This window comes from Convolutriloba macropyga, chromosome 12, assembly GCF_964194025.1.
Source record: "Convolutriloba macropyga chromosome 12, txConMacr16.3, whole genome shotgun sequence".
Lineage (NCBI taxonomy): Eukaryota > Metazoa > Xenacoelomorpha > Acoela > Convolutidae > Convolutriloba > Convolutriloba macropyga.
In genome coordinates this window covers 24,604,634-24,616,861 of record NC_134479.1, presented here as the reverse complement: position 1 = coordinate 24,616,861, position 12,228 = coordinate 24,604,634, and the positions used below count along the sequence as shown (strand labels likewise).

The 12,228-nt window shown below is 34.1% G+C and overlaps 1 protein-coding gene across 1 annotated transcript in view; it reads right to left on the bottom strand.

The window, feature by feature from the left end:
* Positions 1-4,519: 4,519 nt before the first annotated feature.
* LOC142350430 (uncharacterized) overlaps positions 4,520-12,228 on the bottom strand; it is a 31,645-nt gene continuing 23,936 nt past the window's right edge. The window contains exons 4-5 of the mRNA XM_075402277.1: positions 7,695-7,904; positions 4,520-4,703 (exon numbers count right to left, since the gene is read on the bottom strand). Of these exons, the coding sequence (XP_075258392.1) occupies positions 4,520-4,703; positions 7,695-7,904 (394 nt within the window). The remainder of the gene's footprint in view (positions 4,704-7,694; positions 7,905-12,228) is intronic.

Sequence of the window (12,228 nt, the reverse complement as noted above, 5' to 3'; positions counted from 1 at the left end):
CAATCCGAGTTACCACTATAAATCAAAAAGTGCCAAGGATTTTTTTCTGAGAAATTTCTCCATAAGTGCCCAGAAATTGCGGATTTTGAAAATTGCATAACTGCAGTGAAAAAAATTTTTGGTGTATGAACTCCATGGATGAATTTGTATTGCCTAGTGTGGTCATTTGTCCCGTCAGAAGTAGATAAAAAAGTTTTTGAGGATGTGTCAAACACTTACCCTTGCCTAGGTTTTTCTTTTCAGGGTAACGGTGTTTAACCTAACTCCTCGCATCAAGTATCAGAAAAAGGGAATTATATAAAAAGCGCCGATTTGCTCTCGTCTCTTTTACCCTAGACGATAGCTAAAACGTTTTTTCAGGGCTCAAAAAAATCACGAAGGAAAAGACGAGCAAAATTAGTAAAACTTGAACATGAAGGTTTATACAGATTTGGAAAAAAGAGACAGTAGTGTAGCAAAACCGAGTTAATGGAAGATATTAGCAACTGCTTTTTCTTCTGGAAAGGATTTTTCTCGAGCTAAAAATGTGTTAATTTTGGTCCATCTAAATATTTTGGTTGGATTATTATCTGTCTGCTAAAAAGTAAGTAGTTAATAAGTTTAGGGTTCAAATTTTCCTAAAATATGTGCTCACACAAAAAATTTCTTAATAGTTAGACAAAAAATTTCTAGTTAATAGTAAGAAAAATATATGAAAACCTGTTAAATTAAGTAAACAATCTTTTGTACGCTTTTTTGGTACCCTGAAGGAAAAATTTTATGTTTTCCAATGAAAAATAAACGAGGAGTCCATAAAGAACAAAAAACTGAATGGTAATAAAGTATTTCCAAGCAACAGATCTTTCGAAATCATTGATCATTGTAAAGATTTCCGTGTTTCAGGTTACCGCTTTCAATTAACGAATTCTTCCTATTCATAAATTCCCAGACTGAAGGTGCCTCTGATGAGATGTTTCAGTCCAAAAGTGCCTCTGATCACATGCAACTGCGCTCGAGAGTTTCTTTAAGCGCGTTGAAATCCGTCTATGATCAGACTCAAGCGAGCTCAACAGTTTCTGTGCACCCGAAAGGACCTGTTTTCCTGATCAGACCCCAATGCGCTCAAATGTACTTCTGATCAGACTCTCGGGTAGAGATTTCACCTCTAAATAGTGCTTAAAAGTGTAATATTAGCAACGAGTTCTAGGAATTTTTGTAACATTTGCAGTTTTTAGCGCTGAAAGTGGAAAACGCGGTAAAAAAATTCACCGCTCAAAATAGCAAATATCAACAGCATGTTTTGTTCACCCGTTCCAGATAACTGGTGGAACCTTTTTCTCCAGGTAATCAGTTAGCAGCAAAAAAAAAATCAACGCAATACCGTTAGTCCCTTTTTACGACACAACGGATGGACATAGACAGCATTCCATAATAAACGTCTTGATCTATAGTTAATTAAAACCCTCTCAGGGGGTCCAGCATTTGCTATCAGCTGGGTTCCTTGATCGTGGTCAGAGCCATTTGAATTGAGTCTCTGATAAGAACTCTGATGAGTCCCTGATAAGTCGCTTCTTAATTGTTGCCGCTGGGCAGAACCAACATCTGTCATCAAAAAATACAACAAAATGAAGAGGCTTTCGAAATTGTCTCTGATCAGATTCTGATCTTGAAACAGTCTCTGGTCGAAATGCTGCGAGTGCTAGATTACCGACTATCTTGCACTTGAGAACTTAATGATCAAATTCAGTTGCATTCAAACCATTTATGATCAGACCCAGTTGCGCTTGAATCCGTTTATGGTCAAGACCCAGATGTTCTCGAAGCCGTTTATTATCCGTGATTATAACCTAAACTATGTATAAACAAATAGCAAAACCTGTGGACGGGTTATCAAGTAAGCTTGGTCTCACTGTGTCAAATAGAGAAAATTAGACTCGTATTGGGGGAAAAATAATAACTTTCTTTGATCATGGTCTCTCCAGTGAAAATCAAATGCAAGAATTCCATAATTCCCCGATCATAGACATGAAATATCTGATCTTAGTGTTGGTAGCAGTTTTTCCACTAAAAACAGTCAAATACCGAGACTCATTTTTTCAACTAGAAGCCGAAAGATTCTCGATTCACCTAACTATTGTCTAGAAATTTCAGTTCAAGATTGGAGTCCACTTTACTGACGCAACGATGAAAGTAGTATGTACACTTTCCTTTGCGAACTTTTTTTTAATATATACAATTCTTGGTTATAATTCAACTGAGGAGAAACCGTATTTGACCAAATTTGTAAATTTTGATTTCAGAAAAACATTTTTGTGAAAATTTTGAAAAAAAAAGAATCAACTTGAGCAATCGAAACACTTGTTTGAGGTACACGTTTGATTTGGTTAATAGGAAGCTGAAAGAGGCGGACAACGAGTTTTGAGAACAAATTCTTCGCAACCGTCCGACAAGTAAAGAACAGCGGAATTCTTATCAAAAAGTGATGTGGTTGGTAAAGGAAAACACCCTCATCCATAAAAATCAAGACGGTCATATTATTCAAATAAAAAGTGCGATATTGCGAATTCCATTAACGTGAATTTTCAAACTGTAGTTTTGTTCAATGGAGCATTTGTGAACAAACAGGTTTTTGCTACAATGACGCTGAATGAATCGTACGAGGTTGTTGACTCACTTGAAAATAACAATGCTCCATGCAAGGGAGTTTCCAATGCTTGGGCCAACAACCTGCTAAGTTTTCGATAAGATATCAATAACAAATCGTCTTCAACGTTTGCATTTTGGAAAAGATTTCCCCAGAATAATTGAAATCTGCTTTTGTCAGTCCTGTCTAGAAAAAAAGTAGCAAGGTAAATGGAAGTTATAGGCTGATCTCCCTAACTGCAAAGTTTCCAGAAATTTATTAACGTCTTCTACTGAATCAAGTGCCTGATAGCCCAGGGAAAAATACGCAATGATACCCAAGTTGGATTTCAAGTTCTTTAACTTTTCAAAACTGTTGTTTGCAATAGTTGAAGACGTACAGTAAAACCCAAACAATATAGGGAATTCAAATTTTTTTGATCCTGCCCAAACCTGCAACTTATTAACCTCTCCATTTTTTTCAAAAAATTAACAGCTTACGGATTTTCGTATAAAACCGTAAAACAAATTGTGACCTCTTTTAGCTGATAGAAAGAAATAGTGGACAAATAGGGGTCATTTTTTGGAAGGACAGTAAACAAACATCCAGCACGTTTTTCTTCCTTTTATTAAGTCTACATCAATGATAACAGGGAAAAGGTACTTGGAATATCTAAAATTTTTCAGATTCCGGATGCTAAAAGTTTTTATATCAAAGACAAAAATTATTATCGAGCTGAAACATTTTGCGTTCGGAATTTTAAAGAAAATGGATGAATTTCTGAAATTAAAAAAGTTAAAGCAAATACTGATAAAAAACGATTAGCTTTTTTTCGAAAAAAAGTTGAGTTTATCTAGTTCAATTTCATTGGTGAACAGTTAAAATCAAAGAATACTGCCAATATCTATGAATGTAAATTGATTTGCCTTCATATTCAACCCAAAGATCACTCTCAAAAACAGCTGTGGCTATACAATGAATATATATTTTATGCCATATAATACCTCTTGGAGCTCGATTATGGTTGTTGAGATCCGTAGTACTCTCTGCTTTAATTTTTTGTGCATTGTTGTCTGCAAAATTTTAACATTTGGCCAAACAAAACGACAAAACAACAATTTGATTGGGTAATCAAAGTATGCTACTTTACTTTCTTTCCGACATTGCACAAATCATTACTTTTTTCCGACATTTTATTCAAAAAATCAAGCAAGCGTTCTTACAAAAAAGCGTTTTGAAATACGGAAATTAAACACTAAACACAAATTTGAAAAAAAAATTAAAACAGCATCTGTTCTAGCAATTGAACTTGTACTGTTCGAAAGAAACATTAGCTACTTCAAAATTCAATTTTATGTTTAATGAAATATGAAAATTTTATATTTGGTGTACGTTATTGTACTGTAGATATTGAATAAATATATTTTACCTGAGTTGTAAACATAAACTGACTGGTTTTCAAAGTAATTTACTGGTCGATTCGGAACAAAAGTGGCAGGACTTTCTGCCTCTACTGGATGCAATAATAGTTTGTTTCTGTAAAATCAGGCTATAAAATGTCACATAAACCTCGACATATAGAGGAATATTCATAAATAAATGTATATGACATCATAATCTGCTTGCAGATTTGGATTGAAAAATAACCTCATCAAATAACTAAAAAAGGGCTTCATCTTTTATATTTATTTTTTTCGCATATTAATCAAAACCACCACACCTAGACAAATGTAATTGAGACCACCTCCCTCTGTCCCGTCTCCCCAATAAAGTACGTTTGCCAACCTTAATATAAATGCCCGACGAGTTTGTAATATCGCAGCTTATTGTGTATAAAAGCAACCTAATTTTTCTGTTTTATGCAAACTTCCTGTGCTTCACTTTGTTGATTGTCATATAAACAATCGAAACATTACATTAGTCAACGTACTGACACGCGGTAAGAAACCATATACTCTGGTAGTCGCAGATCGTGTTAAATACCCGCTGTTTAGTGCGCACCATATTCGATAGAGCAATGCAATACTCCATTTTTTCGTCCATCTTATCAGGCTGGCCAGCAATGAAGAACTTTTCGTCCATGTAGGGTGGGTTACTGGACCTGAAATAGACCGTTCATATATTTAAAGATCCGAGAAAATTGTATCTAAGAAACCGGGACGAGGAATTATTTCAAAATATTTGCATGAAATCCCAGGATGAGCTGCCATCCAGAAGTGGCTTCTGATCGAACCATCCCAGAACAAAGTATCCTCTGATCAGACTAAAGTGCGCTCGAAACACTGTGTGCACTCGAAGTGTGCTCGAAACTGTCTCTGATCAGACCTCTCCAGACGGAATTGACCTCTGATCAGATCAGAATAAGACCATTGTCTAGACGATTATACGACCATGGCCCAGACTAAGACCAGACCGTCGTCCAGACGATTGTGCGCTCAAAATCACTTCTGATCAGACTATTGTGCGCTCAAATTCACCTCTGATTAGACTCAATTGCGCTCAAATTTGTCTTTTCAGAGAATGCTTTACACTATGAACGAATCTCTTCAATGTTGTTATAATATATTCATTTAAGAAAAATTGATGTTTGCATTATTAAATTCATCTAAAAAAAGTTCATTCTAAAAGTATTGTTAAAAAAAGAAATCCAACTGCTGAGAAAAATTTACCTAGTACAACATTAGTGCATATTTCGAGCTCATTGGATGAATTTAGACAGCTTTCCAAAACTAAAGTTCGTGTTCTACTGTTAATAAAAATTTTCTGTTAATGGGACCGGCATTTTCTATCAGCTGGATTCCTTTGGTTCTGACCAAGGCCATCAGATTCTAGATGTGTCTCTGATCTGAATGCTGCTTTTTCTTGCCTCTCGGCAGAGTCAACATCTCTCGGTTAAAAAAATCAAAATTAAAAATTTCCGCACGAAACGGGCTCTGATCAGACTCAATTGCGTTGAAAACCTTCTCTGATCAGACTAATGTGCGCTTTAACCCGCCTCTGATCAGACCATTCCCAGACCGAAGTGACCTCTGATCATACCATCCTGGGACCGAAGTGACCTCTGATCTTACCATCCCCAGACCGGAGTGACCTCCGATCATACCAAGCCCAAACCGAAGTGACCTCTGATCAAACCATCCCCAGACCGAAGTGACCTCTGATCATACTATTGTCCGCTCGAACCAAATTCCAGACCTTGTAATTTTAGTCTGGAAACATACCGTGTGCGTTGAACTTCGTCTGATCAGAGGTCACCTTGGGATGGCACCTCAACCAGAGATGCGCTGCAATTGCAATTACTTCATTCCAAAAACCGTGCTTAATACGTAATGCACCTGAAAACACGCAAAAAATAGCACCTGTTAATTATTTCCGAAGAAAGAGAAATAACGATAATTTACAGATCTTCTAATTAAAGGCGTCCATGACTTTAACTTTAAGAAACGAATAAGTTATCGATACGTTTTTTTTGATACATCTTGACAATGTATTTCGAGCAATAAAATTTTTGAACTGACCGGAGAGAAAATTTTTTATTTGTTTTTCCTAATAAATTAAGCAACAAAAAGCAATATTTACTGAAAAAGAGCATTATTTACGCAAAAACGCAACTCTTAGTGCTGTAAATTAAGACTAAATGAAAATTTTTAAAAATTCAACCAGCTGGGCAAAAAATTTCACAGTTCGATTTTTTTAAATTAAATCCTAATATCTAAAATTTTTCCCTGGGAATGGTAACACATCACATCCCTTACAACTGCACTGGGATAATTTAATTTTGCAAAATTTTTGTCATAAAATTAATAGCTAGAATGCAACTAGTTTTGCTTTGATGAAAAAAAAAATGAAATTAACTGTGTCAGGACAATTTACCCCATTCCATTTTCCCCAATGCCATTATACCCGATGACAGTTTACCCAACCTGCCTTTTTACGCAATGCAATTTCACCCAATGCCAACATACCCATTTTACCCTTTTGCTAATTTTACCACAACGACTAATTGGCCGACTATATTATTAAATCGCCCGTGGAACTTGATATGAATATTTTAAATCATCCTGGTACTAGCGACTGCTAATTTGTAATCGGATAATTGAACAAAAACATAAAAAAGCATTGGGCAAGTTAGTATTGGGTAAAATGGCAGTGGATAAGTTGACAGGTTGGGTAAAATGGCATTGGGTAAAAAAGCTTTGGTAGAATGGACTTAGGTAAACTGTCATGTAACGGAAATTAACATAAAAATCGGGAGTATCAAACTTCCGAAAACAAAAAACACAGGAACTGTAAATATTTTTTCTATCAGTCATCAGAGAAAAAACATTAAGTTTTTTTTCGCTCACGTCAGTTCACAAACGCTTTTTGAAGCAGAAAAATGAAACTTATTGTTGAAAAAAAATCGAGGTACTACAATTCACGTGGGGAAACAAAATTAAAGATTAAATTGCAAACAAATTAAATTGCTACAAAACAAACGACTTGCAGCTAATATGTTTATACACATTTTTCTTATGAACAAAATTTTCTTGCTTTTAACACGCCAGTGAGAAAACTAATCATCATTAATTAGGCACGAGATTATCGATCTCTACACCAAAGTAGGAACTCAGTCTTCTTAAAAGAAAACGGAAAATTTATTTCAAATCTATCTAGTCCTCTCTTAAACAATTACAGATATTTTCTGTTTTCTCCTTTACCTTTTGAGTCTAAATTAGCTGCCGATTGTAAATGGATTTTGTTTCCTATGTCAGCTCTAGTGATCAAAGAATTCGAAATCTTGCAAGAATCTTGCAAGAAATCTTGCAAGATAATGCAAAGTTCGTCCGTTTATTTTGCAAGGTTCCTGCAAGAATTGAAATCTATTTTCTATTTTTTCTATTCGATTTTCTATTTTCTTGCAGGAATCTTGCAAGATTTCGGATTCTTTTTTTGGTTAACCTGGCTAAGAACTAGTGTTTGCTAAATACCCTCGTAAATTTTTCTTGTAACTTTTATTTTGACACCATTATCCTCTCAATTAGCAGTTTTGTCAGCTTAACTACCACCTGGACTGAATTGTATCCCGTAAAGTTGAACAAATTTTTCTCACCTGGTTTCACCTTCTTTGGGCTCCAGGTCCAATGGTACCCAGCCGTAGATTTTTGCACTTTTGTTGCCAAATGATCTATTTTTTACAAATCCCAAGAATACATGAACTCTCTCAGGTTCATGACTCCGCCATTTAAATGCAGCTACTGTTGCGTTTCCAAATATTTCGAGAGAATTGACATCTTTAGGAACTGGTAGAATTGAATGGCGTCTAGAACAAAAAAAGTACATTTGTAATTTTTCCCGGAATACAGTTTTATGATACCATTTTAAAAACATTGAATTGTTCCTCTAAATTTAATATGAGGAAAGCGAAACAAACAATTTTAATGAAGCAAGTCTAAAAAATTTTTCTATAGCAATATGCCCATAATGCAACGTTATTGACCATCAAATACTGGGAAAATTTTTATGATCTGAATTTCCAATAATGAGATGAAATACCAATAGTCATATCATTCTTCGCTCTCAATGAATGAGATTAGTTCTGTTGTGAAAGGTTTAGATGAACCCTTTGGTTCGTTTTCTATGGAAGAATAGAGTCCAGCAGAAAAAATGCCTGAAATAAAATGAATAGAAACAGTCACCCAAATAACAGTGAGCAATATATATATATATATATATATATATATATATATATATATATATATTACAAAACAGTTGACATTTTGAAACTCTAAGCAAAACTAAGATGCTCGGCAATGCGCATTTGCGCATCAGGTTCCGACCTCACTCAACCATGTTTTTGACTTAATTGTCGGACAACAAAAAGAAAAAGTTTAGGTCAGAAAACCAAAAAGTCATTTCAATTTTGCACACAAATTCGACCTGCAAAAAAGGAGCTTCGATTTGAAATCATTGTGATCTGTAACTATCGTGAATAACGAAAAAGCGCCTCATTACAATCCGAATCAATTTTGAACTATAAAAGGCCACATCTAGACAAAAATTGGTCTTGCCCGTGTTGCTTCTTCATGATAATGTACAAAGTTTTACCAAAATAACTAATTTGACCGACAAGACATAATATCAAAAATATACGATGAGTTTTGGATACATTGCGATTTATATGACCAAAAAACGATCTGTGTCAAATGAAGCAATTTATAGTTCTTTATTAGCTCCCCAGATACTGAATTAGATATTTGATTAATAAGACTCAATAACACTACAAAAATGTTATCAAGTGCTAGGAAATTTCAAGAATTTAAATAAACATTTAAAAAACAATTTGTCGGACACAGAAAAAAGACTCTATACTCATAAAAGACACTATTGAACTTTATTTGACAATTAATTGGATTTTATTAGAGCATAATTTTACAATATAAATCTTTAAATGAATACACTTTTTCTAATTTCGACGTAGGAAAGCAAAAAAAAATATTTAAAAAAATCCGAATTCTTTGCCAATGCAAATTCCAACAATGAGACCGAAACTGGCCATGCTGTCTCCGCGTGTCTGTTAAAAAAAGCCTTTTAAAAAAAAGCTATAGCGTAATATCTTTTTGGCAAACGATTATCTTAAAGCAGCAAAAAAACTATTTGATATTTTTTTATAATTATCGGTTTAATTTAGCGAAAGACCGGATAATTGTTACTTCCGGAAAATTTTCCTTGCAAAATTAGGGACAATTAGCCCATATCTGTGTAAACGATGAATATGTTAGCTGTTTTTATGTCTCAACCACCGATAAACTTACAAAAGTAGGGCAGCTGATCATATTGGTTGCAATTTTTCATTAAAAGAAAGCTGAATTTCCCAAAATTCAGCTGATATTATTGCCAAAATAGACAGTTCAAAAAAATCATCAACTTTTCTCGTGTTGTAATCGTAAAAGCAATTAGACTATTGCTAACAATTTTATCACATTTTGAATTGATCGAAACAATTGATCTAAAGTTAAGCGGAAAAACAAAAAAAGTGATAAAAACAACCGAAGTTAGGCTTATGTTCGCAAACATTTCAACCTTCTTAAATCCTCCGAAAAAAAATCCAAAAAACACTTCTGTTTCCATCTTTAATCTGCTTGTTTCCAGATTGATTTTAGTGGCTTTTACAAAATTGACCACAACTTGCAATCTATATCGAATTTTCTTTCCCTGTCACTTATGTCTCAAATTCTCTTGTTTTTCTTAGTGAAAGAATAAACAAATTATACAATAAAAAAACAATAACATTTAATTGGAAAAGAAATGAAATGGATAATCAAAAAGGATCCAAACGACAAAAGATATCAATTTTGAAAACAATTTAACAATCAAGTCCACCCATACAAACTGTTCAACTTTTTTATGATTCATTTGCGCGACTTCTCCGCTAAACTTGGAGAATAGAAGAGGTCCTCTAAAAATTAAAACGATTATGTAATGACATTTGGCGACTACTTTTAAAAATGGCTTTTAAATTAAAGTGATTTGATGTTAAATTTATCCTATCTTTACTTAACCCTATCTGATTTCAGATTTACCTTATCCGACCTTCGTGGTAAAGCCACTTCAAGCTTTTAACTGTTCCAAATTTTGATGAGTAAAATGTGTACTAGTTATCGAAGTTGATTTCCCTTTTGGCTTAGAGCAAATAAAAGCTGGGCTGGTGAGACGTCCATAACAATATATGATTACGTCGCCAGTCATACAAATCCAATACAGTCTGCGTTTGCGAACACGAGTGGAAATCTTTTTTCACTTCATTTTGCGTGGTATGAAATTGGTTAAATTGTGGACAACAGTGAAAAACTGCGGACAAATGTAACAATATTCTGTCATTGATCTTGTAAAATCACGTTTTTACGTCACAAATGTCCGCAAACTGTGAGCGGGAAATCGTCACTAAGTTCCATAATTTTAAGCATGATTATCAATTCCCTTCTAGTTCCCTTCCTTTTATGGTGCGCTTTAACTTATCAGTTAATTATGCTGCGAATAATTTATACAATAAAAAAATCAATGACTATTGTTTTCTCTGTCAACATTTAGATCAAAGCGTATAAAGAATAAGCTGCAGTTAACTCACCGCTATTTATTTTAGATCATCTAACAGTAAATTGGACTCAAAAGCACTCATTTTAATAGCATCAAATTCTAAATGAAGCAAAACTAGACTTCATCATAATTAGGATCAGATAATTTTAATACGAATCACTCGGTGCTGTTTCATCGTGGTGATTATATTGATAATAATCAATCAGCGCTGTTTCAATTTATAGACAAAATTGTACTTTGATTAACTTAATTAAAATCTCTCAGTGCTAATTTCTTTTCCAACAGCTAATATTTAAGCCACAAAAGAAATTTTTGAAGAGAAAGTTACAATAATGCAGCAAATACAAGTAAAAAAGAAAAAATAATAGAAGTTTTTCGTAGTTTTCTTCACTACGATGAAGCACATTAATTGTCACACGCAAATTGTCAATAATAGTCGTTGGAAGAATGGTTGATCAATGTTGTCGTTATTTTCATCTATAGTAGCTTTAATAAAAATTCTGTTCAATGTTATTGATTCTGTTCAATTCTTGATTATTTTTCACCGTTTGACAAACTTCTTTCATTATTTCTCATTCATTAAACATCGAACTTATCTCAATCATTGATTAGTTTGATGAAAGTCCCTCGCCGGTAGACAAACACTAGCAGATAAAAACAGCCTTTTTTGAATATATTTAAATACAGTTGCTATAGATTTAATAAAAACTTATTACAGAATTTTTTATACAGCGTATAGTCATATAGTTCATCACTCGCTTGTAGTAGTTAATTCTCTATTCATCACTCATTTGTAGTCTGTGTTAATGTTCTATCAGCTACCAGTCTTCGCATTTAGAGTCTATACCGACTCTTTAGGGACGGTAGTTTCCCTTATTTCGGAAACAAAGTTTAAAGCAAATAAGAGCAATCAAAATACTTAGTTTAATTTATAGCTGTAAGCAGAGCAAAATAGTGACCTGGAAGTTACGGATAAAAAAGACGCCGATAATAGTGACATAAAATTGCGGACAATAAAGAACCGAACAAAAGTGACAAAGACATCAAAACTGCGGAAATGAGTGACGATTAAACCGCAGAAAGTATTTACTTTAGAGTGGATAATAGGGACGTAATTTTGCGTAAACTAGTGGCAAGAATCTGACCGTTTTCCTCGCGGCCATCAAATTCTAGAGTCGCGGACATTTGTGGCGATTTCCTCCAAGTTTGAGCGAATTTGAACTGGTTTTCTTTGATGTTACTGTTGTCCACGAAAACCTATACAGCCCTATCTTAAATTATGGGAGAGCGGATGAGTTCAGCAAGAAAAAATGCTTGTTCAAAGTGTAGGATTGGCGACCTAATGATTTCATGAAGTTGAAAAAAAATGGAATGTTCCGAACTCCTGGCAATGGAACAAAGCATCAGTGAACTCAGTTTGTTAGTTTTCATCTGTTTTGAAAGTAAGAACTTTTCAAAAAAGTCAGGGTGTGCGAGCATTGAACATAACAGGAATTCTTCAAGGTGATCCTTTATAAATATACTGTATGTTCAGTGCCAGAACTCAGAGT